Raw genomic sequence first — 25,959 nt, 5'->3', positions numbered from 1 at the left:
AAAGAGAAAAGAAAGAAAAAGATGTAGGTGGCACCGTGGCACTATGGCAATGGAACAAAGCTAATTTATGACACATACAATAATACTTCCAAAAATGTTAGTATTTGTTTGTAAGTGCTGTGTTAGCAATTCAATGCAGGACTGGCCTGCATTAAAGGTGTTAGTATTTTTCCCTCCTCTTTGCTACTTCAATACCTTTTCTTGACTGTGTATTTTCTTTGGGTGCTTCGAATTGAAAAAAATGAGATGATTTTTCATGGTAAGTACCCCCCCCCCCCTCCCCAACCAATTGCTTCAGGACAGATATTTTCCTACCCTTGATTTGGGCTTTTCCTTTTGATATTTCTAGGTATATTTCCTTAAGTAACTTGATTGAAGAGACCTTTGACATGATTTTTGTTCTCAATTTTTATGCAGTTACCTTTTTTATGGAGGACCATCTACATCCTATAGGCCGCCCATTTGGCACAAATATTTTAGGCGTAGGGCTATAAAATTATGCTCGTATTAGGGTCTCATTGTATAAGTTAGAAACTTCCTTTAGTATTTTGTAATTATGTGTTTAGTCGGGTTATTTCTATAAATGTGTAGCTGCAGCGCTGGCCATGCAAGGTGATACACAATTAATTGTTTTGAATCAGATTGCTGCAGTTTCCCTCTCTTTGTCTCTCTCTCTCCCACAAGCTTCTTCTTCTTTATTCTTCCTTCATCTTCCTTCTTCTAGTTCTCCCCATTCTCTCTCTATATGTAAATTCTGATACTTGTCATTCATCAAATTGAAATCAGAGCAAACCACATATGCAGCCATTCAAAGTTCAGAAATCACAGAAGTTACAAGCACTGTTTACCTTCAACTTTTCTGAAAATTAAAGTTGTGCCCCTGACCTTGAAACCCTAATTTCCACAAAGCAAATCCCAACACCTCCTTCATATCAACATAAGAACCCTCCAAAACCCTCTCTCCACTCTAGTAATTTCACATTCACCCAACAAGGCATGTAGGCCCACAAGCCACTTGATGGTGTCCCGGCCAACCCCCTTCTGAAAGCTCAGATCTGCTAGAATTCTCTTGACACTCGTCCTTCACCATTCAACTCCCCAGTCCCTGATCTACCTCATCCAGAAATTCATTGCCAGAGGAGCCCTGCCAGTAGCCCACACGCCAGCCACGCACATGAGGGAGTTGCAGAAATTCCCCTGTACTGTCCAGAACTGCACGACATTGTTTCCAGCCATGATATTTTGGATTTTCTCCTGCTATTTTTGAAGCTTTTTTGTTAAAAACTGAATATCAAGTTCAGTTCACATTCTAGGGATCAACTCAGTTTACTGTTGAACTGTCAGAGCAGAAATTCTGAATTTGGACTGCCTACCAACTGCTGTTTGAAGGCTGTTTTTTGGGGGATTTGAGAATAGGGAGTTGAGGAATTGCTTGACTTGCCTTGAGAATTTGATGTTCAACTCCATTTGTGCTCAAAATTTCTGGTGAAGTCACCAAATTCTCACATTTTCTTGACTAACATTTGTAAGATTAGGGAAAATTTGTGATTGCATAATTCTGAGTTTCTTATTACCATTGAAAAAAAAAAAAATCTGCCTTTTGCCTTGTAAATTCCCTTTGCTTATTCATCATTTAACTCCTTGTTCATACCATACCTAGTTCATTCCTAGTTGCCATGCCATGTGAGACCACATGCATTCATATGCATTATGTTTAATAGGTTCATGTGTGTGCATCCTAGTAATTTTAGGATTCATATCACCCGTAATCAAGTTTAGTCTTCCTCGACATCATTGCACCATATTGCATTACCCATGGTTACCAACAAAAATATTGAAACCAATCCCACTGAGCTTGCACCAAATGATACCCAATCTTTGTCTGCATAATTAGACACACTTTAGGAGTCAGTGGACCAAAAATTTGAGCACAAAGCACAATAGTTGGACCAAGTCATAAAGTTGATAGGTAAACACCTTGTTGTAGAAGACATAGAACCATCAGTTAGGCACCCTAATGAGTCCCTATATTCAGTAGAGTCAGCCCAAGGTGTTCTTCTTACTCAAGGAGTTCCTATAGCACCTAACAATATGAGTCAAGCTTCAAATCAGACCGGTAGACCAGTTCAGCTTCTAGTCAATTTAGAGTCTAGGTTTGAGGAAGGTAAACTTGAGGAGTTTAATGATGTAGGATACAAACTTAAACCTAGACATGCTCCACATTTCCTTAGGCAAGGTTGGGAGGACTATGAAGATGCTACAAAAAGGGTCAAGATATATGTTCATGCCTATAATGGAAAATTAGACCCAAACTCCTTATTAGACTAGTGAGTGGAGATGGAGGATTTCTTTAACTTGTACCATATATAGGGTAAGGACAAAGTTTGGTTTGCAAAGATGAAACTTGTAGGAATAGCAAATAAATATTGGCAAACTGTACAACAAACCCTAGAACTGTTCGATGAACCTCCTATTACCCAATGGAAAGCGATGAGACAACAATTGAAAGAAAGTCCTTCCTTTAAGAGTCAGTTGTTCAATAAGCTTTTGAACCATTCAAACCACTATTGTGGCCAACAACATTGATCGATTAAAGGAGTTGATGCTTACGAGTTATATTGTTGAGGTCACACCTCACGCTGTTGCTAGGTTTGTCAATGGTCTTAAGGAAGATGTTAGGTGAGCGGCAAAATTGTTCTCACTAGAATCTTTAGAGGCAACTTATCAAAAAAATCTTGCCATAGAAAAGTACTTCAAGAATTCACATAGGTCTTCATCTCAGGTGAATGAGTTTGGTCATTCCAAACCCTTTCCTTAGTCAAGTCCTACCATTCGTCAAATTACCCTCAAGAGAGTTCTATAAAGCAAAGAGTCACATCATGTTGTTCGCTCCAGTGGACCTAGTATTCCTCAGGCTAGTAAGTCATTCGTGTAACGTCATCGTTGCCATGCTAGAGTTCATATTGTTGCCCATTGTCCCCAACGAGCCACAACTTTAGAGCATGAAAGTAATGATCTGCCTAATTGTGAGGATCAGGTTGTAGATGTTGTCAAATACTTGGGACATGAGGGTGAGCTTGTTGATGATTTTGAGGAGGATGACCACCATGTTAGAGTGCTTAGGTGTCTTATCGACTACCATGAATAGTGAGAAGTGGAAACATACCACTATTTTCCACACTTTCATTTCTTGCAGAGATAGGACATGTAAGTTAGTTATTGATGGGGGTAGTAGCATGAATGTGATCTCCAAGGCTGCTCTAGGAAGATTGAACCTTAAGGTTGAGCCACACCATCATCCTTTTAAGGTGAACTGGGTAAATAGGACAAATCTACCAATTACCAAGAGGTGTCTTGTACCCATCCAAATGGAAGATTATAAGAATAGTGTCTAGTGCGATGTACTATCTATGGATATGTTCCATGTATTGTTAGGGCGACCATGGTTATTTAATCATGATGTAATCAATCATGGTAGGGAAAACACTTATGAGTTTAGTCACAAAGATAATCTCATCTTGACCCCTAACAAGCCCACTCCCAAGGATCCTAAGTCAAGGAACAAGGTATCCCTTAAAGTCCCAATTCAAAGAAGCATTTACTTGCTTGATCAGGGGGCTTTAAGTGAAAGATCTTAGAAAACAAGTGCATTTTAGCAGACATCGCGCAAGAGAATCTTTCTGAGCATCGAGAGTTTTCATGTAAGTACCCACCTGAAGAAGGAGGGTTGCTAGTTGAGTTATGTAATGTTGTGCCTAGTGAGTTATCCAATAGGCTACCACCTATGTGAGACATTTAGCATGTCATAGATCTCATTCCAGGTTCACAATTATCTAATTTGCCACATTATAGGATAAAACCTAAAGAGCATGTTGCATCGAATAGGCAAGTAGAAGAACACCTTGACAAGGCGTGAGACATAGCCTTAGCCCTTATGTAGTACCAACTCCACTCTGAAAAAGGATGGATATTAGAGGATGAGTGTGGATGGTAAAGTCATCAACAAGATCACCATCAAGCATAAGTCCCCTATCTCTAGACTTAAGGATATACTTGACATGCTAGCTAGCTCTAGTTGGTACTCCAAGATTGACCTACGCAGTGGGTATCACCAAATTAAATTTAGATTAGGAGATGAGTGGAAAACAGCTTTTAAGACCCATGATGATTTATTTGAGTGGTCAGTCATGCCCTTTGGATTCTCCAATGCCCCCAACACTTTTATGAGGATTATGACACATGTTCTACAGCCATTCATAGGAAAGTTCCTAGTGGTTTACTCCGATAACATGCTGATCTATAGTAAAACTATAGAGAGCACTTGATACATTATCATGAGGTCTCTATCACCTTAAACGAAGTGAAGTTGTTTGCTAACCTCAAGAAGTACAGCTTCTTCCAGTCTAGTGTGCTCTTTCTTGGTTTTGTGATCTTTGTGCAAGGAATTGCCACTGATCCAGAAAGGTTAGCGCCATTAGAGAGTCGTCTAAGCCTAGGACTATTACTAAGGTTTGTAGTTTTCATGGCCTTACTACTTTCAATAGGTGATTCATAGGGTGTTTGGCACCATCATTGCTCCAATCATTGAAGCTTTGATGAAAGGATATTTTCATTGAACCCTATCCAACTGCTAGAGGTTTTAGAGAGGTCAAACAAAAGATGATTAAAGCATCTGTACTTAGGGCAACGCACTTTAGTAAAGTATTTAAGGTGGCTCGTGATGCCTCTACTGTAGGTATAGGTGGGGCCTTGAGTCAAGAGGGGCATCCTATAGCATTTTTCAAGAAAAACTCTCAAATGGTAAACATAGATGTAGAACATATGATAGAGAGTTTCATGATGTGGTGAGATCTCTCCAACATTTGAGATACTGATTGTTACCCCAAGAGTTTGTACTATTTTCCAACCGCCTTGCATTGCAAAATTTGAGCTCATAGAAGAAGTTGAGTGCGAAGCATGCTAGTTGGGTAGAGTTCCTCAACGAGTATATTTTTAAGCATCATTCTAGTGTTGAGAATAAAGTGGTTGATGGCATTAGTAAAGTAGCAGTTATTCTCCATATCTTGAAAGTTGAGGTCATTGGGTTTGACCCTCTAAAGGACAAAAACACTACTTGTCTTGATTTTGGGCTTATGTTTCAAGAGGAGAGTGAGGAACAATGTAGAGATTTTATAGACTTCATCATCCATAAGCGATACCTATTTAGAAGTACTAGGTTATGCATTCCCCGTACTTCTTTAAGAGATCTTTTAGTTTGGTAATTACATATTTAAGAGTTAGCAGGTTGCCCAGAAGGGATAAAAACATTGCCTTAGTTGATGTTTCTAGAATAGTGTCTCACTGTCACACCTGTCACTTAGCTAAATCTAAGAGACACCACTGGCCTTAATACCTCTCTGCCATTGCCACACATTCCTTGGAGAGACTTGAGTATGATTTTGTTCTTGAGCTCTCCAAAACAGTCTGGGGACATGATTCCATATTCATTTTTGTTGATAGATTCCCCAAGATGGCACATTTTATCCCATGTAATAAGACTTCAATGCATCTCATGTAGCTAAATTGTTCTTCAGAGCGGTTGTCAAATTGCATTGGTTTCCAACCTCCATAGTGTTTGAGAGGGATATCAAGTTCTCTAGCTACTTTTTGAAGACACTCTGGAAAATGTGTGGGACTCGCTACTTTCTTCCACTTGCAACCCCCAAACTATGGTCAAATTGAGGTTGTGAATCGTAGCCTTGGTGACCTACTTACATGTGTTATAGGAGAAAAGCAAGGCAATTGGGACTTGGTGCTACCCACTGTTGAGTTTGCTTATAATAATTATGTGAATTGGTCCATGAGTAAGAATAATTTTGAGTGCGTATTTGGTTACAAACCTCGTGCGCCCATTGATCTTGTTCCTTTGCCACCATATGCCTGTATTTTTGAGCCTGCTAAGTTCAAGCAAAAACTTGCTAAGAGTAATATGCTTATAAACTTGTGTGGATGTACATCATAGAGCTAGAGAGTTATTGTAGGTTATAATGTCATGGTTTGCATAAGACTTGAACGCTTCATCTAGAAAGCTCCATGCCCAAGCCATTGGCCCTTTTCTCATCCTTAAGAAACTTGGACCTAATGCATATTTACTTGATTTGCCTACTCATATGACCATTAGTCCCATTTTTATTTTGGAGATTTGACACCTAACCAGGGCACTTTTGAGCCTCTTGGTCTGCCATTTGGTGCCCCTGCAGGTTCAGCAACTCCTCCAACCACAAGATATAGCGGCGTCTATCTTAAATGACGAGTTCATGAAGTCTCATGGTGGATTTGATCGATACTTGGTTAAATGGAGAGGTCATACAGAGTCAAATGCTACATGGCTTGCTGAGGATCATGTATGTGATAACGCCTTTTTTGATGGAGTCAATTTGCAGTCCCATTCTTCGGAGCAAAGTACCTTTCAACTGGGGAAGAACAGCCCAAAATGCCAACTAGAGACCATAGCAATCCAATGGTTCATGACAGCCTGAATAGGAGAGATAATTCCTTGAATGTCTTTTCTATTCCTTTCTCTCCACAGGGCCCAGAAAATAGCAAGGGGAATGAGGCTGAGAGATCTTCTCCCTTACAAGATCCGATCCCTTTCCAAGCCCATATTTCAATTCCCAAAGTAGATGCAGTGACTAATTTCTGATTTACAATGAAGATGGCTAAGTTCTACGATTTCTTAGTCCAAGCACAATGCAGGAGTACATGATCAACCGATTCCTCCTGCTCAAAGCATAAAAAGCATCTATTGACAAGAGGGAGACCTTTTCTCTGAAGATGACTATAGTAATATTTTTTCCAAGAGTAGCTTCCCATATGAAAAAGGCAACCTTTGAAGGGGCTGCCATTTTCCAAATCAGCTTCCAAGGGTTAATGCTGCTCCCAGCCAGGGAACTAAGGTGTTTATAGAAAGGGCTGACGGTGAAGTTCCCATCTTTCCTTAAAACCCATTTGGGCTCATCAGAACTGGCCTGACAATGAGACTTATAGAGACTACTGGAAAAGTCTTTAAAAATATCAAGTTACCAATCTAAAGCATTTCCACCATTTCAATTTTTCTTCAAGCAATTTCAACTTATCCTGCCTTTATCTTTCTCTTTTTTTTTTCCTCTTCTAATAAATCTTCTATTGAAAAGATCTTAATTCCCTAAGCTATGTATTAAAAAACATTCAAAAAGTCAGTATAGAACAAAATGAAAAGAAAACACAAGACTACATTGATTGTGAAACATGGTATTAAAAGAAATGTCTGAAAACATAATAACATAAATATCATACTTTTACTTGCATATTCCCAGACAAAGTTGGCACTTCGACCTTACCACCAAGTATAGCCTGTAGAAAATGTTAAATACCTCAGTTTTATGCTTACGAACACTATGATATTGTATTTGAACAGCATGTACATCAAGAATGGTATAAACACAACTAAAAATTAACAAACAATACAAATCATATGTTACACATATTATTATGCATTAAAAGTACAACGGCAGGGCTAGACCAGCTATGAGAGACAAGTGAGAAAATTTTTCAGTTAGAACCCTAATCCATGGACTTCAGTGTTTTCATTTTAGTTGAGAACATCATACAAGAAGTGTAAATTAGGTATGAAAAATGACCAGCATGAAGCAGATAATACAATCATCTCGAATGGAACAATTATAGTCCTCAGGACATTCAAAAAGGCATAATTTGATATTGCACTAAAGGTTATGTTTTCCTATAGACCTTGCAAATCTTCTAGGCCAGGAAATTACTAGATCTAAATTCAAAAAGTAAAATGAGAAGGGGGATGGGGGGATTTAGCAGTACGATAGCCTTCTTTTTTCCCTAGCTGCTAGTACCATAACTTGCAAGCCCCAATAGGCTCCAAATGAATCAGCCAGAAGCAATCATGAAGTAGGACAACCATTCAAGTAAAGAATAAGGAGCTCCACACTGACAAATAACAGGGTCAGGACTGATTTTTATATTCTTCAGAGATTATGGAACAAGAGGCAGTAGAATTTGAAGATTGAAAACGGACTAGAAGAGTACTGGTTAAAAACTTAAATAACAAAGAAAATGCAGAATAAAAAAAAGAATTGCAAATTAGTAAACAGTAATCTGGGCCATGTTTTCAGTTCAGAAATGCCAGCATTACAGTTTGATCCAAAAAACAGATGGACTTTTTTAAACACGAAATTTAGTAACAAAATTTTACAGAAAAATAAGCAATTGCTGTGAATCAAAGTTTGCATGATAATGCTGAAAATTAAATGAAGAACAAAGAGAATAAAAAAGGCCACAATTTCGGTAAGGCCGTTAGGGGTCCCACCTAAAATGATAGAATCTCCCATTAAAAGAGAGCAAATGTCTGCAGAGAACTTTTTTTATTAATGGACTGTATACAACCCAAGTACCCAACTAACAAGCATGCTTCTTAAGTTATGAGCTGTACATGGAGAGCCATAACTCAAAAATACAAAACTGACTTAAAGCAACAACACTAGAAAATATTTTTCTGAACTACTATTTCAAGGAGGACACGACTCTAATAAATGAAAATCCCCAGAGCAAACTTAAAGCCATCAACCCAGTGGATTCAATAGCAAGCAATCTAAATCAGCAAAATTACCAAAAAGACCCTACTAAATAAGATTAAAGATAACCTATATTAACTTTTTTTTTTTTTTTTTTTAAATGAAGCAGAAACTTAAAAAGAAAAAAAAAATAGAATAAAAACAGAAAAAAATAAATAAATAAATAAGAACAAAAGAAAGAAAGAAAACCTGGACTCTTAACTCAATAAAAATTAGACTACACTCCACCATGTTCCAAAATATACAGAAGGAAATAAATTTGGCAACCATTTCCTTGATTCCTTCCATATTCACATCTCCTCATACTGTTGTGAGTTAGAAAGAAAAAATTAGTTTCCAAAACATGCATAAGTATAAAAATGCCAATGGATACAAATGTTTATGTTAAAAATCAAACAGTTGCTACAGCGCAACTCAAACGCCTTTTAAAAATAAAAAATAAAATAAAAACAAGAAAGACTAGGATAAAATAAGAATGTGACCAACAATTTATAGTAACAGTAATTTGTTATGTAGTTCCACATTTTTAACACACCAACACACATGCAAGTGGAGGAAAGAAACATATTGGTCATACTTCTGTCCCCTATAACAGTATATGAAGAGAATATGTGAGCTTTTTTCCAATAATCTCACTTGCGTAAAGCTAATATTAGCATCCACGTAAACATCTGCACCATCTCTAGAAAAGACAGGATCTTCAGCAACCTACAAACCAAAGCAAATCAGAAAGACAATGAAAATAAGCATCCAAAACCCAAAAAGCTAGCCTAATTTCAAAGGCAATAAAACATGTCTTCTTCTTCTATCAAAAAGCAAAAAGTTCACATCAAAATCCATGATTGCTCCAATTTGAGGTGTGTGCACGATGAAATAACATTAACAACCAGCTCAACTAAAAATAAATTTAAAAAAAAAAAAATAACCAAAAAATAACATAAAAAATACAAAACAAAAAAAAACAAAAAAAACTTAGCAGCATTGGTCATACTATAACTAAAATCCACAAGCATGGTCAGAAGAAGATCATTATGAAGTCTAGGATAGCTTGACGTGCATTGTTGGGCCTAGTTAAAACAGCTTAAACTTTTGGAAAAATTAGGGGGCAAATATGGTATCAGAGCTCTGATTCCAAGAGGCCTAGATGCAAATCTCGTGACTTGAATTTATTCTCCATTATGTTTGTTATAGTGTGTTCTGTTCTATTCATAGCGCTGCACCCATTCAAGTTCAATTTGTTACTCTCCATGTGTAAAATGGGCTTGCACTTTGAAGAGGATGCTGGATAGCCTACTATAGACTGTTAGGTTCACTTCCTGACAGCTTGAGCTGTCAACATACTTGCTGGTCTAACATAAAGAATACAACAATGAAGATGTCAGGATCTAAACCATATGAAAAATATGAACAAATCATAATATAAAAGAAAACTGGGTTAAATCTTCAGAAGCATGACCTGGTCCTGTACTGTGGATTCAGCATCAAATAAACATGCATTTATAGCTTCCACCTAACACAGATGCGTTAGATGTAGAGAATAACAGTAGCATTCCTTACTAAAAGGCATTGGACTAAAATACCACAATACTAAGAGTGGGCTGGTAGCACTGTAACATGCACAAGAAAAAAAAAAAAGAATTTTATCAATTTTTTTACTATGAAAGGACTTCAACATTTTTTCGCTTTTGAATCGGCTTTTGAATCGTTCAAGTGCCTTCGATGAAAAAGTTGAAGGGCACATCAATCAGCCCACAGGACAAGGGAGCATGGAAAGAAGGACAAGATTAAGAAAAAAGTTAATTTGCATTCTAATAAGCAGGACCAAGTATAACTCAGTTGAAGAAATAACAAACTTGGAAGCTTTTTTTTTTTTTTTTTTTTTTTTTTCAATAGGGTTAAATATAACTCAATTAAAGAAATAAGTAATTTTTTGGCTTTTCTCTATAACAAAACAAATTCATAAAAAATACTATAGTAGCATACTCATGTACATAACAAATATGTATGAGGCTCACAATTTTATAGCAATTTTTGAACGTTTTAGACGGGGGCAATTCAAAAGTAGCTCACTAAAAATCAATAGACGCTTGAAGAAATAAAGAAAGAAATGAATGGGTGTTAATGACATTGTAAATCTATGGATAATGTGTAGTTAAAGAGTGACTTGAATTATTGTTTTTTATTATACAATCCATAACATGATAACCTTGGAAATGACCGTTCCAATATTATTATGTAGGGACTTCATTGATCAAGACTTTAGAATGCATTTACCACAAACTTGGTATTACCAAGTTGACAATGTTTTAACCAAAGAGTTATTTACCTTTCTATAAACCAACAAATCATTTACATGTTGAACATCAAAAGGACCTACCTATCATGAAATGCACAAGCAACCACAAGAAGAAGAACTAAGATGGTTTTAAACAAGATGAAAAGTGGAAAATCTATAAAACTAAAAAACATCCCAATTGAAGTTTGGAAATGTCTAGGGGATAATGGAAGTATATAGCTAACTAATCTATTCAACACGATTATAAAATCAAGAAAATGTCAAATGAATGGCGGAAAAGCATATTAGTACCTATATACAAAAACAAAGGTGATATTCAAAATTGTTACAACTATCAAGAAACTAAACTTATGAGTCAGGCAATCAATTTGGTTTTATGCTTAGGAGATCGACAAGATGAGCTATTTGTCTTTTAAGAAGATTAATAGAAAAATTTTAAGAAAAAGAAAAGGGACTTGCATATGGTTTTTATTGACCTAGAGAAAACCTATGATAGAGTACCTACGGAATTTCTATGGTGCAATTTAAGAAAAGAAGTATGCAATAGATATACTGATGTCATTAAGGATATGCATGATAGTAACGACTAGACTTGGACCGCAAGACGAGATTCCAAAGAATTTCCAATCATAATAGCAGCACATCAAGATTCTACTTTGAGCCTTTATCTTTTCACTTTAGTGATTGGTGAAATCAGTATGAATATTCAAAACGAAATTCCATATAATGTATGTTATTTGTAGATGATAAGATTCCATGGTGTATGTTGTTTGCAGATGATATCGTTTTGATTGATGAAAGTAAAAATGGAATAGAATCTATGTTAAAACTATGGAGAGCAGCTTTAAAGTCTAGAGGATTTAGGATAAGTAGAAAGAAGACATGATATAAGTAATGTAATTTCAGCCATGTATGGAGGAATACTGAAGATAAGATTAAACCCGATGGTTAGGAAATTAATAGCACTAGTAGATTCCAATACCTTGGATCTATTATGCAAGCGGAAGAAGAAATTGAAGAGGATGTAATAGATAGAGCTAAAAAAAGTTAAGGAAAGTGGACTAATGCTTGTTGTTTGATCATAGAATACCCTTAAAATTAAAAGAAAAGTTCTATAAGACGACAGTATGACCACCCATGCTTTATGGATCAGAATGTTAAGAAATTAAGAAACAACATATCCAAAAAGTAGAAATTGTTGAAATGCGAATGCTAAAGTGGATAAGTGGTATAACACTAAAGGATAAATTAAGGAATGAACATATTCGCAATAAGTTAAGCAGAGCACTGGCAGAAAATAAGACGAGGAAGGGGAAGCTGAGATGGTTTGGGCATTTGAAACGCATGCCTAATAGTGCACTGGTGAGGAGGAATGAGCTAATCATTGGCATTAGAAGGGGTCAGGTAGACCTCAAAGAACATGGAATGAGATAGTGAAGAAGGATTTAATAGATCTTAAGATGGCCAAGGAAGAATGCCCTCAATCATGTCAATCGATAGAAAATGATTCCTGTAGCCAACCCTACCTAGCGGGACTTAGGCTTCTTCTTGTGTTTTAAACTATAGGATTATGTTTCAACTATCTCTAAAATGAACAGTTTGATATAGAATTATAAATGATGACATAATAAAATTATCAAAATTTTCAACAAATTTTCAATTGTATCTTCTCATTGAATTTCATTATTAATTTAATTTTAGCATCGCAAAGAAAACTGTTAAATGAGAAACAATGAGAGAGCGAAAGAGAGCATCATCCAAAAATTTTAAAATTAAAATATATATATATATATAATATCCACATTGATGGTGGCAATAAATGAATAAAGTATAGGTGGAGCCCAAAATTGTAAGCCTTGTGTAAGCAATAGTACTAATAGGGAAAGAGATATACAACTCAAGATTGCAGAAAAAAATTCCTAATACACGAGATTCAGCTAGTTAGAAATCAGAGAACCAACGGAACAGTGCAACATGAAGAGATGTTCCAGCGATCTTGCAGATACAAACAAGCACCTACCAGCCTCAGAGCTTCAACCAATGAACATCCAAAAAAATAGTTTTTACTTAACAAGGATGAAGTTGAGATTGCAGATAGTCTTACTACAGTAAAGGGACAATTTGGAAATTTTGTGCCCCCTGACAGCAGAACATGGGAAGCACACCCCTGAGGTGGTGCTTAGGAGGGGAGCGTAAGTGAAATAACAGGTCATCTTATAGCATCCAAATCTTGAAAACAACTAATATAATAAAGTTAGGACCCTGCCTCTAGTTTGATATTCAAGTCTCCAGGTTGAACTCCTCGTCCCCCTGCATTACCAGCTTTTGGTACAAAGATTGAAGCTCCAGTCTCCACACCTAATCCAATTCAATAGGAGAATAACAATGATAAATAAATATATAAACAAACTCTTAATAAATTCTGCGACACATTGTATTTAAAGATATAAATACAATGTTGTGTCACAAGGAAATTTAGCTGTTGCATTTTTTATCACTATTTAAGGTGCTTTACATTCATTCCATATCTGAAGTCCATGAATGTGGCTCTTAAGATTCAAAATAAAAGAAACTGCATTGAAATGGTTGAAAATACTTTGTTTTCAAGCATTTTGGGCATTTGCTTTTCCTTTGTCACCTTTCCAAAACCAAAAATGGAGAATTAAAAAACAGGATACTTCCTAGGAGGATTTTTTATGTTCCTGTTTGTAGTTTGCACATTCTTTCACCTTTAATGATAGTCCTCCTTTTCTATCAGAAAAATTAACAGGATACGTGATACATCAAAAGTATTTGAAAAAAAAAAAAATGCAGCACTAGTATACAGAACCAGAACATAACAGATTGATGCTGTGTAGCCCATCACATCATCTCCCAACATAGCTCTCATAAATCACAGCTTTCATGAAGTAAGTACAGGCCAAACTGCATATTTGAAGCCCATACTTCTCTAAAGTTACAAGTTCTCTCACATAGGAAAGGTGATGGAAGATTTAACATGGCAAGCTTTTGAAAGTAAATAGTTGATCAATTTTCAAAAATATGTTCAAAATTTCTAGACAACAGTTATTTTAGGATTTATGCTAGAATAGCAAAAAGCAAAGTAAGGATTAGGGATGAAAAGAATAGGATTTCAGCATCCATAAGTGAGTTCCAAACATGGTCTTAAATTTCCATGAAAATTGTTGAAATTTCCATAGAAACTACCGCTTTCCATCACCTTCAAAAGCGAAATGACAATTGATTTCCATCTTACATAATTTCCGTCAAAATTTCAACAAACCATCCGAAATTTATTGAAGTCAAGAAATTTTAGCAAAACTCGTCGAAATTTTAATTATAGAATGATATTTTTCTTGGAATTCAAATGTGAGATTTAGACACGAAGTGAAATTTCTCTTTTAATCTATCTTCTTCTTCTTCTTTTTTCAAACAAAAGATTATTACAATGGTTTTTGAAATTATATGAAAAATAAAACTTAAAAGAACATTTTATTTAACTGCACATGCCCAAATATCTTTATATATATAATAAATAATATTTAATGATTCATGAATTTATTTTTATTATTAACCAAAAATGTTTAATACGCATGTTGTATTACGAATATGTTTAATACATAGATGTATTTCATTTGTAGTATATTAGTCTTACAATTTTACATTATTATGTCTTCTTAACTTTTTCCAATGTTTCATAAAAGAATTCCATGCTTTACTACATCAATTTTTTTTTTTTTAATTGAAATCGAAATTGAAATTTCCATACTTTTGGAGCTTCAAAATTTTAATCAAAATTGAAATTTAAGACTTTAGTTCCAAGAAGGATTACAGTGTGCAAAATGGTGACAGGCAAGATAAATATGACAAAGAAAAAGATTAGTGTAGGTTAACGAGGAGGAGAAGAAGAAGAAGAAGAAGAAGAAGAAGAAGGGGAAAGGGAAGAGGCCAGACAACCATGCTTGGTAATTGAGCTAAATACTCAAAATTTTATTCATCAAGCTAACATTTATATATATATAACACACACATACATAAAGAGACCTTACTCATAGACCCATAAATTTTCTACACAAGCCAAAACTTTGAAAACAAGTTTAAATTACATAAATTAGGATTACAGCTCATGATTGTTTTCCTCTTAAGAGAAATATAAACTAAGGTTCTGTTTTTAACAAAAATTTTCATTTCAAGGGCAGCAAGGGGTGCCAACCAAAGTGGTGAGTGTGCGCATGCACGTGTGTGTGTGTGAGAGAGAGAGAGAGAGAGAGAATTATGCACATGATAAGAAATACCAAAAAATTGAATGCTGTGTGTATATCATGATTCATGACAATATTGACCACTAGACTAAGCAGATAAAGTCTTAAGCCCACCTTTGACTATTGAAGGTGATCTCAATTCCTTCAAAAACTCTTTATTTCTCTCCCACCATAAAACCCAAAAAGAAAATGATGAGAGAGATAAATGAAACGAGGTTTTTCTAGTGATTTGTTAGGGGACAGGCAGTTGTGCGAGTTTTGTTTCGGTTCTGTATGGGGACTGGGCAATTGTGGTTTGGTTGTCTTTTTCTTTGCTTTAATTATTCTTTTTAAGGATACCTTGTCCTCTCTTACTTGTACTATCTTTTTCTCTTAATATATCTTCTTTTATTATCAAACAATAAATGTAATAGATACGGGATTTTGGGTTGCCTTTGTTGATGATCGGAAGTCTACTACTGAATTGTGCACATTTCTAGGAGGTAGTCTTGTTACCAAGCATAAACAAAAACAAACTACTATAGCAAGACCTAGTGCTGAAGCAGAACACTAAGCTAGTCTCTTATGCAAAATATGGGATTCTTGGTAACGAAGCAAATAGATATGTTTTGTGATAATCAAGATGCCATTTATATCGCTAGCAATTCAGTGTTTCATGAGAGGGCAAAGCATATTGATGTTGACAGCCATTTTGTGAGGATGTTGTGTTGAAGGTCATTAAGACTTCCTTCGTGAAATCTGTTGATCTAAGGCAATGTTTTCACGAAACCTTTATTTAAGCCTGTCTTGTCTTATGGTTGTAACAAGCTAGGGTTATCTCAAGAGGAAGTGTTAGAAGAGAATATGTTTTTTAAGTAATTAGGTTACGAGCGTGGGGATATTTTTGTCCTTTAGTCTTTTTTGATTATTAATATATCAAAGCCGCCTAATATTTTCCTCTTCCTGTATTCTTCTCCTCCTCTCTTCTTCTCTTCTTCTCTCCTCCATCTCTAGCTTCACAACATAATTCAAAGGGAAGGTCCCCGCTCCCAAAATCCTAGAGGTCCCTTCAACTCCATCTCCAAAGGAGATTAGCTCACTTTTCCCCAAATTAACTTTCAGCACAGGCCACAGAAACACCTTCAAAACAGAGAAGAATGTTTCTATGCTTAAAGATTTGATGTACAACTACCAGACAAAAACTAACAGTATCATTGGTGAAGAAACAGCATGAAACCATAACTTCTCTGCCAGTTCTCCCCACCTTGAGCCCAGTAAGAAGCCTTCTCTCTTTCGCTTTGGAAAGAAATCCACTCAGAACTTTCATCACCAATTAAGTAAAAAGGGGGGAAAAGGGCTCCCTTGGCAAAAACCTCTGGACAACCGGAAATAACCAAAAGGACAACCATTCATAAGGACTGGCAATGTTGAAGTTGAAATGCACAATTTTACCCACTTATGCCATAAATCCTGAAACCTCATCCCTTGTACAACATAAATAAGGAAATCCCAACAAATGTGATAAAAAAGCTCTGCCCTTATCAAGCTTGAATATCCACAATTTCATAGGCAATTAAAGTTGCATCCATAATTTTCCTTCCTCCACCTATGTATTTCGATCAAATCAAACAATTTCTGCAACCACCTTTTTAAGCCCAGCGGCCAACTTGGATGTAAGTTTGTAAGCACTCCCCACAAGATCAATGAATTGGGACAAAGGTGAGTTGCAACCACCTTTGCACAAACTAGTGATTTGCATGGAAATCCTTTAAATTTTTCATTATGCTAGGCTTAACCATGACCAAATTGGCTTGGAAGAAATCCAAAGGAAAGCCATCAAGACTTGAAGCTTTGTCCATGTTACAATCTTTCAAATTTTTTCATCATAAAAGGGCCTTTCAAGCTAAGAGGCACAATCACCATCACAGTGGCAAAATTCAAGCCCTTCACTAAATATCTCCAATCAACTGAGTTTTAGTGAAGATTCTTGTAAAGGCACAAACTATGACATTCATTCCTCCATCTTCCTCAACCCCATTCAAACTCCAAATTTTACAAAGAATTGTATCATGCACAACCATTAGTATTCTGAACTCTTTCCCTAAACCAAAAACTCGAGGCTTTTGCCTTGAAGAAGCCTCTTCCATGTGAATAGTGCTTGGCATCCTTTTTTCTAAGCACTGTTCTTCTCTCTCTATCTTTCAGTCCAAAGCCTGGAAATCACCTCCTTTTCATCAAGGATGTTAATTTCACCCAAGAGAGATTCTTTATTCTTGTCAACATGCCCAAAAACATCTCTATCCAAGCTCTTCAATTGCTCCTTTAATGCTTTCAGTTTAGTTACCACAATGAATCTAGCGTAACCAATGACTTTAAAATTCTCCCACAAATTCTTACCAAGATCTTTAAAACCCTCCACTTTGAGCCATATGTTTTAAAGGAAAAAGGAGGCAAGGCTCCACCAATTGCTTCAAGAAGGATAGGATGGTGCTTGGAAATAACTTTTTGAATCACATTTGGAAAATGCTCTTACCAACTAGCCAATATCCTTGCCTATAAGTTCTTGAGAGACGATGATTCCCTAAGAAAGGGACATCAATGGGTACAATGATATTTAAAATGTTCCACAATTCCCTTAAGGAAGAAGTAGCACTCTCCATGAAACTTCCACTTCTTTCACAAGAATAGAGAGTGTTGGTCTTACAAGGCTTAACATCCTGTTTTGATGCTAATAAACAAGTGGAACTTAACATATTTAGTTAAGTAATGAAATTTCAGGACACAACCATAAGAAAGTAAGGTCAAGTATACAAAAGGATTCATGAAAGCTTATACTTCAAAGAATGATGATCATATGACGCTTAGAGCATGGATTCAATGAAATCTATTAAAGCTTGAAGATCATGAGAGTGTGGATGTTAAAGAAGACGTACTAAAAGCTTAAAGTATATCAAAGAAAAGCAAAGCGAGAGAGCTCAAAAGACAAGCATGAAGACTCAAGCGCCAAGAATGTCCAAAGTCCTAGAAGTCTTTATGTAAGTGCTTCATATTTTAAATATCTTTTGAAATATTTTTGAAGCTCTTTTAGGGTTGAATATGGACTTAGAGACCAGTTTTTTAAAACTCTAGAAAATGGTTTTGAAAAGTCACATTCAAGTTTTTCAAATAAAAAAAGGTTTAAAATTTTAAAAAATAAGAAATTTGAAAAAATTGACTGGTCAGCCGACTGACTAGAATATACTAAATTTTCTCAGCCGACTGACAAACATACCTATTGAATAACTGCCCAGCCAACTAACCATTTTGAACTGAGATCAGTCAGCCGACTGACAAGCCCAACTGATTGACTCTTTTTGAACTATGTTCAATCAGCCGACTGACAATTTCCTGAAATTTATTTCTACCAACAGAACGGTCTTAGCTGCCTATCCGGTCACCTACCCAGTGTCCTATCTAGCCGACTAATCCTACGGGAATTTGAATTTTAAACCTCAACGGGAAAATTCTAAAAATTAATTTTTCAAATGTGAACGTTATAAAAACTTGGTGGACACTCCAATTAACTTGGGAAATAAGGAAACTCAATCTTAAAAGTCTATAAATACTCCTTTAAACCCAAGAAATCAAATAACCAAGCAATCACACAGGATTCAAGCAATTCAATTCTCAATCTCTCACACAGCTCTTTCTTGCTCACACTCTTGCTGGGAGAATTCTACTGAACTACAGCTGATATTCATCTAGAGAAGGTATTGGTGATGTCTTATACTTGAGCTTCAATTCTATTTCATCTTGATATTTAAATTCTTGAAGTACATAGTGCCGAATATTGTACTAATCTGCACTATTTGAGAGTATTCTTGTACACAGCGTTTATTTCATATTTCTTGTAGTTCTTGGACAATTCATGGTGTTTGGATCGTTGACCAAGCGTGGGGTATCACTTAGAGAGGTGATTACTCTAGCCTATTGAAGGAGTGCCCAAACGTGGGGTATCGCTTGGAGAGGTGCAGCTCTAGCCTATTGAAGGAGTGTGTAACGGTGTTGTTCCGCCCGGAAAGGGAACTAGTTTAGTGGAATCCTTTGGTGGTTTGCCAAAGGTGAGGACGTAGGCTGGGGATAAGCCGAACCTCATAAAAAACCTGGTCTCACTCTCTTTCCCGTACTCTCTTTATTTTCAGCATACATAAACTGCGTGGATGATTTAATTTCTTAATCATATATACTATGTAATTTGGAAATTAAGTAAACTTAAGTTTAATTTTGATTGGGATTGCAGAAACCGAAAGGGCGTACGTTGGTTGATCAATACTTTGCGGAAACCTTAAAGGGAGCACGTTGATTGGTTAACACCCAAAGATAAATTAACTAAGAGTTTATTTAAATTCTGAGTTGTTGGGAAGTTGAGTTGTGGTTAGCATTGAAGAAATAAATTTCATTCTCTACAGGCCTTTAATTAAACTTACATATATTTACAGGGCTGCAAACAAGAAAATATCTTGAATTCTTGAAAAGCTGAAAATTGCTAAAAGGCTATCTTGATTCGGTATTTGGGGATTGAACACTTTGATTGTTGAATTTTTGGTCGATTGTTTAAGTTTTATTTACTTGTGTTATGTTGAATACTTTAGTTGTTGGCTTGTGGATTGAACAAGTAAATAGGCTTTTGCTAAACAAGTAAACACTTTGCTGTGTGATTGTTAAATCAACAAGAGGTTAAGAATCTTAAAAAGAATTAAAAGAAAATTTTAATAACCTAATTCACCCCCCTTCTTGGGACTACACCTTGGTTTTCAAAGAGCCATACTAAAATCATCCCCTAAGACCCAAGGTGCACCCCAGTATCCCTTAATGCCAAAAGGCTCATTCCATAATTGCCCCTCTACGAAGCCCTTCCCTTGGTCCATAGATCCCAAAAGACAACCAACAACAACAACTAGCCTTAAGTCGCACTAGGTGGGGTCAACTACATGAATCTTTTTCCGCCAATTCACCCAATCGAGAGCATTTTCTTCTACCAGATAAAAAGCTATTAAATCCTTCCTCACTACCTCATTCCAAGTTATTTTAGGTCTACCCCTTCCCTTTTTCATGCTAGAAACAACAACTAACTCACTCCTCACAGGTACGCTACCAAGCATGCATTTCAGATGCTCAAACCATCTAAGTTGCCCCTCCTCTATCTTATCTTCGATTGGTGTTATGCCTAGATTATTGCATATACGTTGGTTCCTTAATTTATCTTTTAATGTTATACCACTCATCCACCTTAACATTCGCATTTCGACAACTTTTACTTTTTATACATGTTGTTTCTTAGTTGCCTAACATTCTAACCCATAGAGCATAGCTAGCCTTTTAGCTGTCTTATAGAACTTTCCTTTTAATTTTAAGGGTATTCTACATCACACAATGCGCCAAATACACTCCACCATTTAACCCAACCTGCTTTAATTCTATGTATCACATCCTCTTCAATTTCCCCTTCCACTTGTATAATAGATCCAAGATATCGAAAACTAGAAGTGTTATTAATTTCTTGATTATCAAGTTTAATCTTCTCTCCACTACTCTTCCTTACATTACAGAAATTACATTTTATATATTCATTCTTATTCCTACTTATCTTAAAACCTTTAGACTCTAAAGCGGTTCTCCAAAGTTCTAAGTTAGATTCCACTCCACTTCTATCATCAATCAAGATAATATCATCTGCAAACAACATACACCAAGGGATCTTGTTTTGGATATTCTTAGTGAGCTTGTCAATCACTAAATAAAAATGATAAGAACTCAAAGTAGAACCTTGATGTACATCAATTGTGAGTAGAAATTCTCTAGATTCCCCTCCTACAGTCCTAATGCTGCTAGTCATTACTCTATCATACATATCCTTAATGACTTTCGTATATCTACTGCACACCCCCTTCTTTTTTAGGACCCACCAAAGAACTTCCTTAGGTACTCTATCATATGCTTTCTCAAGGTCAATAAAAATAATATGCAAATCCCTCTTTTGTTCTCTAAATTTTTCCATTACTCTACTGCATACCCCCTTATTGGTCATTCAATTACCCTTTCCCAAAGTTTCATTGTATGACTCATAATCTTAATTCCACAGTAGTTATTACACTTTTAAATATCATCTTTGCTTTTGTATGAAGGTATTAACGTGCTTTTCCTCCATTCCTCCAACATTTTCTTGGTTCTTAGAATAATGTTGAATAGATTAGTTAACCATATACTTCTTTTATCCCCTAAATATTTCCAAACTTCAATCGATATGCTATCTAGTCTTATCGCCACTTTTCATCTTTTACAAAGCCATCTAAGTTTTAATGACACTAATTTTGCAAATAAATCTCCTACTTCTAGACTTTTCCTCACCTGTCACTTCCTTATCAAAATATCTTCGCTACCTCTCTTTTATGTCTTCTTCTCTAGTTAAGACATTATCATTCTCATCCTTCATACATTATATATTACCTAAATCTTTGCTTCTTCTTTTTTTCTCTAGCTCCAGCAAGTTTATAAATGTCTATTTTTCCTTCTTTTGTATCTAGTCTATATTATAAATATATAAAGTATCATAAGCTCTAGATTTAGCTTCACCAATGGTTTTTTTTTTTTTTTTTTTTTTTTGCATTTTTTCTTGCCTCTTTATATTTTTCACGGTTTTATATATTTCTACAACTTTGCCATATTTTATACTAGCTTCTTTTTGTCTTAACGGCTTTTTGGACTTCTTGATCCAACCACCAACTTTTGCTCAAGTATCTTCCTTTGGACTCACCTAAAATCTCTTTCGCTAGCTTTATGATAGAGTTAGCCATCTTATTCCAAACAATATTCACATCTACCTTACCTCCTATCGTCCAATCACATTCTTTGATCATTTTATCTTTGAATTTTACTATATTTTCTCCCTTCAAGTTCCACCACCTAGTCCTCTTGTGTTGATTTACTTTACTCATTCTCTCCATTTTTTAGTATGTTCTATGTAGCCAAACTTTCACCTGAAATAACTTTTCAATCCTTACAAGATAGACAATTACCCTTTTTAGTTAAGAAGATCTATTTGGCTTTTATTTTACCCACTCTTGAAAGTTACTAAGTGTCATTCTCTTTTTATAAAGCAAGTATTCAGTATAACTAAATCATAAGACATGGCAAAATCTAAAATTTTATCACTTGCCTCATTTTTATCTCCATATCTGTGTCTTCCATGTATCCTCTCATAACCTATATTATCCTTTCTTATGTGTCCATTCAAATCAGCTCCTATGTCTTTTCAAATGTTGGTATCCCTCGTAAAATACTATCCATATCCTCCCAAAACTGTCTTCTAAGATTTTCTCTAAGCCTATTTGGGGAACATACGCATGAATGACATTTACTATCTCTAAGCCTAAAGCTTGATTTTAATGATCCTATCCTCTATCCTTTTAAAATCTACTACATTATGTTTTAGGTCTTTGCCTACAATAATTCCCAACCCATTTTCATGTTTCTCTTTTCTTGTATACCAAAGTTTAAATCTTGATTTTTCAATTTCTCTTACTTTCTCCCCCTACCCATTTCGTCTCTTGAAGGCAAATTAAGTTAATTTTCCTACTAAACATTCCACTATTTCCATAATATTGCCAAAAAGTGTTCCTATATTCCAAGTTGTTAATCTAATCTTAGTTTCTTGTGCTAACTTCTTAGCATTTTCCCTTATTTATTGACCCGGTCTATCCCCTTGACCTGGGTGGATTTGGTAAGGAATCATGATATGTGGATTTGACAATTTTTATGTTGGCTATCAGCTACCTAGCGCAACCCTACTCCTTTATCCAGGCTTGGGACCAGTTGTGTGTGGACAAAAATAATTTGTGTTACACAGGCAAAGTGCAAGTTCGAGTTTTTTATTTCTTTTTTATTTTTCTAAATCCAAACTTATTTCACATAGACAATATAGCAAGAACTAAAAACCCACACCACCTACCTTGAGTAATCTAAACATAAAGAAAATTACTCTACAATAAAAAAGTGCTAAACATCCAAGTGACACAGAAGCTCCTCACCACGCCATCATTTTGACTCCACCACATCATCGATCAAGATAATGAAAGCCACCAGGATTTCCCAAATACAGGAATAAAAATCCAATTGTAGCTCCTGAAACCCCATATACTATTAATAATATGCCTGTCTATGGCTTCCAATTTGGTCTCCTGCAGAAAGACAATGTCACACTTCCACTCCCCATGGAAATTTTTCAATACAGCCCCTTTGTTCTGATCATTTAGGCCCTAACATTAGGGGTGATAAGCCACAACATTATGGTTTATCAGAAACACTGCCCCCATCCTTCCTCTCATCCTCCAATCCTGAATTTCCCCATTTTTGTAATATCAAATTAAAAATTCTAACCTTTTGAGTTCACAATCTACCTCTTGTCTTTTATTGATGTTCTGGTCTTCTAACAATTCAATTAGTAATCATCTCTTTTTTATCCCCGCCTCTTCAAACAAACCGTAAGCTTTGTCTTCAAAGCTTTCAAAAGATACAGCAATAGTTTCACATTTTCGCTCATCATCTTGACCTTCCTGTGGCACTTAGAAATCTGATCCTTTAACAATTTACTGTCAGGGTCAAAAGCCAGAAGTTTTTTCCATTAAATGAAACTGGATAGCTAATGGGCTGCAATGCGGGGCGTGGTCATCTTGATCTGCTGAAATACTGACCTCATCAAGAGAACTGACTGAAACAGCATTAAGAGCAATTAATTATTCTCCAACCTGAGAAACATTGTCGTGCTCAACAACTTCAAAATCATTTCAAGTCACCAGATACAGCTTACTTTTCAGACACATCCAGATCTTGACAGTCAAGACTTCAGCAATTTAGGGTTGCTGAAATCTCCAGTTAATCGATATGGGATTTTCACACCATTACCTCGCCCTAAAAAACAGAATGGCTCCACATCAGTCTTCTCTATAATTTTCTCAGCCCTTCCAGCTGAACCAGATTTAAAAGTTGCAATATTGTTGTTATGCTTCACTGCAACCTGGTAGTTACCCTTCGTTACAGAAGCCGGAGCCAAGCACGAAAACCACTGAGGCACAATGTCAACTCCTAATTAAACTCAAAAGATAACCAAACAGAATAGGACTCAGTCTTTAAAATGTTATGTGGGGAAGAAAAAAATGCGCACAAGGCTCCGACACCACAGTGAGGGTCTGTACAGGCAAGACGACAGAGCCTTAACTTCTGCACTTGCAGAGGTTGTTTCTGGAATTTGAATTTGTCATATCCAGGAATTGATGTAGCACCCTTACCATTCGGCCAAGGGCAATCTTAAGAAGTTATATGAAGCATATCAAAATTAAAAATCTCTAACATAAAAATTTCCAGAATAAAAAATATATATGGCATCAAAATTCTAAACAAGACTACATTAGATGTAAACAAATTGAAAAGTTAAGCAAATTATTATGGAAAGGATTTGAATAGGGGGTTTCTTGGTTAATTTTGTTTAGTTTTCTTTTTGGTTTCTAGTGTTTATTATTTTATCTTATTTTTCTTCTTTTTTGTTTGGTGGACTCTATGTCTCCGCATGTTCTACCTTCTATTCTTTCTATTAATATACTTTCTTTTGTTATTTAAAAAAAAAAAAAAAAAATCAATCCTAGAACCAAATGACTACTAAACCTAATATGAAACATCCTAACAACCTAAAGCTACGAAAAAAACATTTGCAAGGGTTATGCTAATCCAAAAACAAAAACCCAAAAAAAAAAAAACCAAATACTTCCCTCCATTGACATCATGCTGCATCATGAGCTTGCAGATAGTGTCATAAATCTTAAAAAGAAAAAAGACATGGACCGATTAGACTTGTTAGGCCAATTCAGAATAATGGGATACAGCTACAATGATGATCACATAAGGAGCTTCCATTTTTTTAACTTGGGGCGCAACTGTAAATTAGTCAGCTACCCCAGCAACTTAGTTCCCCGACCCATGGCATTAAACGGGCCACTGGTTAAAGTAGGACTCCCCAATATTTTCATTTTTCAGGATTCATAACTACTAAAACCAATGCTTTAAAAGCTAAAGGTGTGAGGCAAGGCAATTTAATCCTTAAGAGGTCAAGGATAAGCCTTACAGCATTGAGGCATAAGCCTTTTGAGAATTTTATTTTTAGTAAAAAATATGTAAAATAAATTACATATTTTTTTTCAATAAATAAAATTTTTGAAAATTAAAAATAACATGTAAAAATATCAAATATAATTTATAAAGTATTTGGTCATTCGAAAAATACTAACTTCAATTCATTCAGTAAATCATTCCCAAAGTAGCTATAACATTACAAAGTTCAAATTATTTTCAATATCTAAGATACAACTCTCAATTATTTTGAAAAGGTTGTCAAGACTTTTAGAATTCTACCCATACTATGACATTCTTTTTATATAAAAATATAGCTAAATTTTTGCGCCAAATCTAACTTGAGATTCACACATCCAAAATGCATAAGCCTCAACTAAAATGGCACAAAAGCACTGTACAAATGCATAAGCCTCAGAGCGTAATGCATTGGCCTTTTTGGATGTGATATTTTTTACTAAGCCTCAAGATGTTTTAGGCATGCCCTGTCTTGTCGCAAACCTTGATTGAGCCTTTTAAAATATTGGCTAGAACCTTAAACAAACAAAAACATATTGAAGTTCAAATCTCAACGTCCCACCACCCCCACCCCCCCATAAAAATAAAATAAAAGTCAGGAAAAGAAGTCTAATCCCTTTAGAAT

The 25,959-nt window shown here is 35.5% G+C and overlaps 1 protein-coding gene across 4 annotated transcripts in view; it reads right to left on the bottom strand.

The window, feature by feature from the left end:
* Positions 1-25,959, bottom strand: part of LOC131162037 (chaperone protein dnaJ 1, mitochondrial) — a 93,735-nt gene that overhangs the window by 36,309 nt on the left and 31,467 nt on the right. For all 4 annotated transcript variants that reach the window (XR_009138672.1, XM_058118138.1, XM_058118140.1 and 1 more), the window contains exons 12-14: positions 13,184-13,275; positions 9,258-9,329; positions 7,315-7,371 (exon numbers count right to left, since the gene is read on the bottom strand). Coding sequence is in view for 3 of the 4 variants with exons in the window: in XM_058118138.1 (XP_057974121.1) it covers positions 7,315-7,371; positions 9,258-9,329; positions 13,184-13,275 (221 nt within the window). In the remaining variant the exon portion in view is untranslated. The remainder of the gene's footprint in view (positions 1-7,314; positions 7,372-9,257; positions 9,330-13,183; positions 13,276-25,959) is intronic.

Source organism: Malania oleifera, chromosome 8 (genome assembly GCF_029873635.1).
Source record: "Malania oleifera isolate guangnan ecotype guangnan chromosome 8, ASM2987363v1, whole genome shotgun sequence".
In the NCBI taxonomy this organism is placed as follows: domain Eukaryota; kingdom Viridiplantae; phylum Streptophyta; class Magnoliopsida; order Santalales; family Ximeniaceae; genus Malania; species Malania oleifera.
The sequence above is the reverse complement of the archived record's forward strand: the minus strand, read 5'-3'. Positions and strand labels throughout refer to the sequence as shown.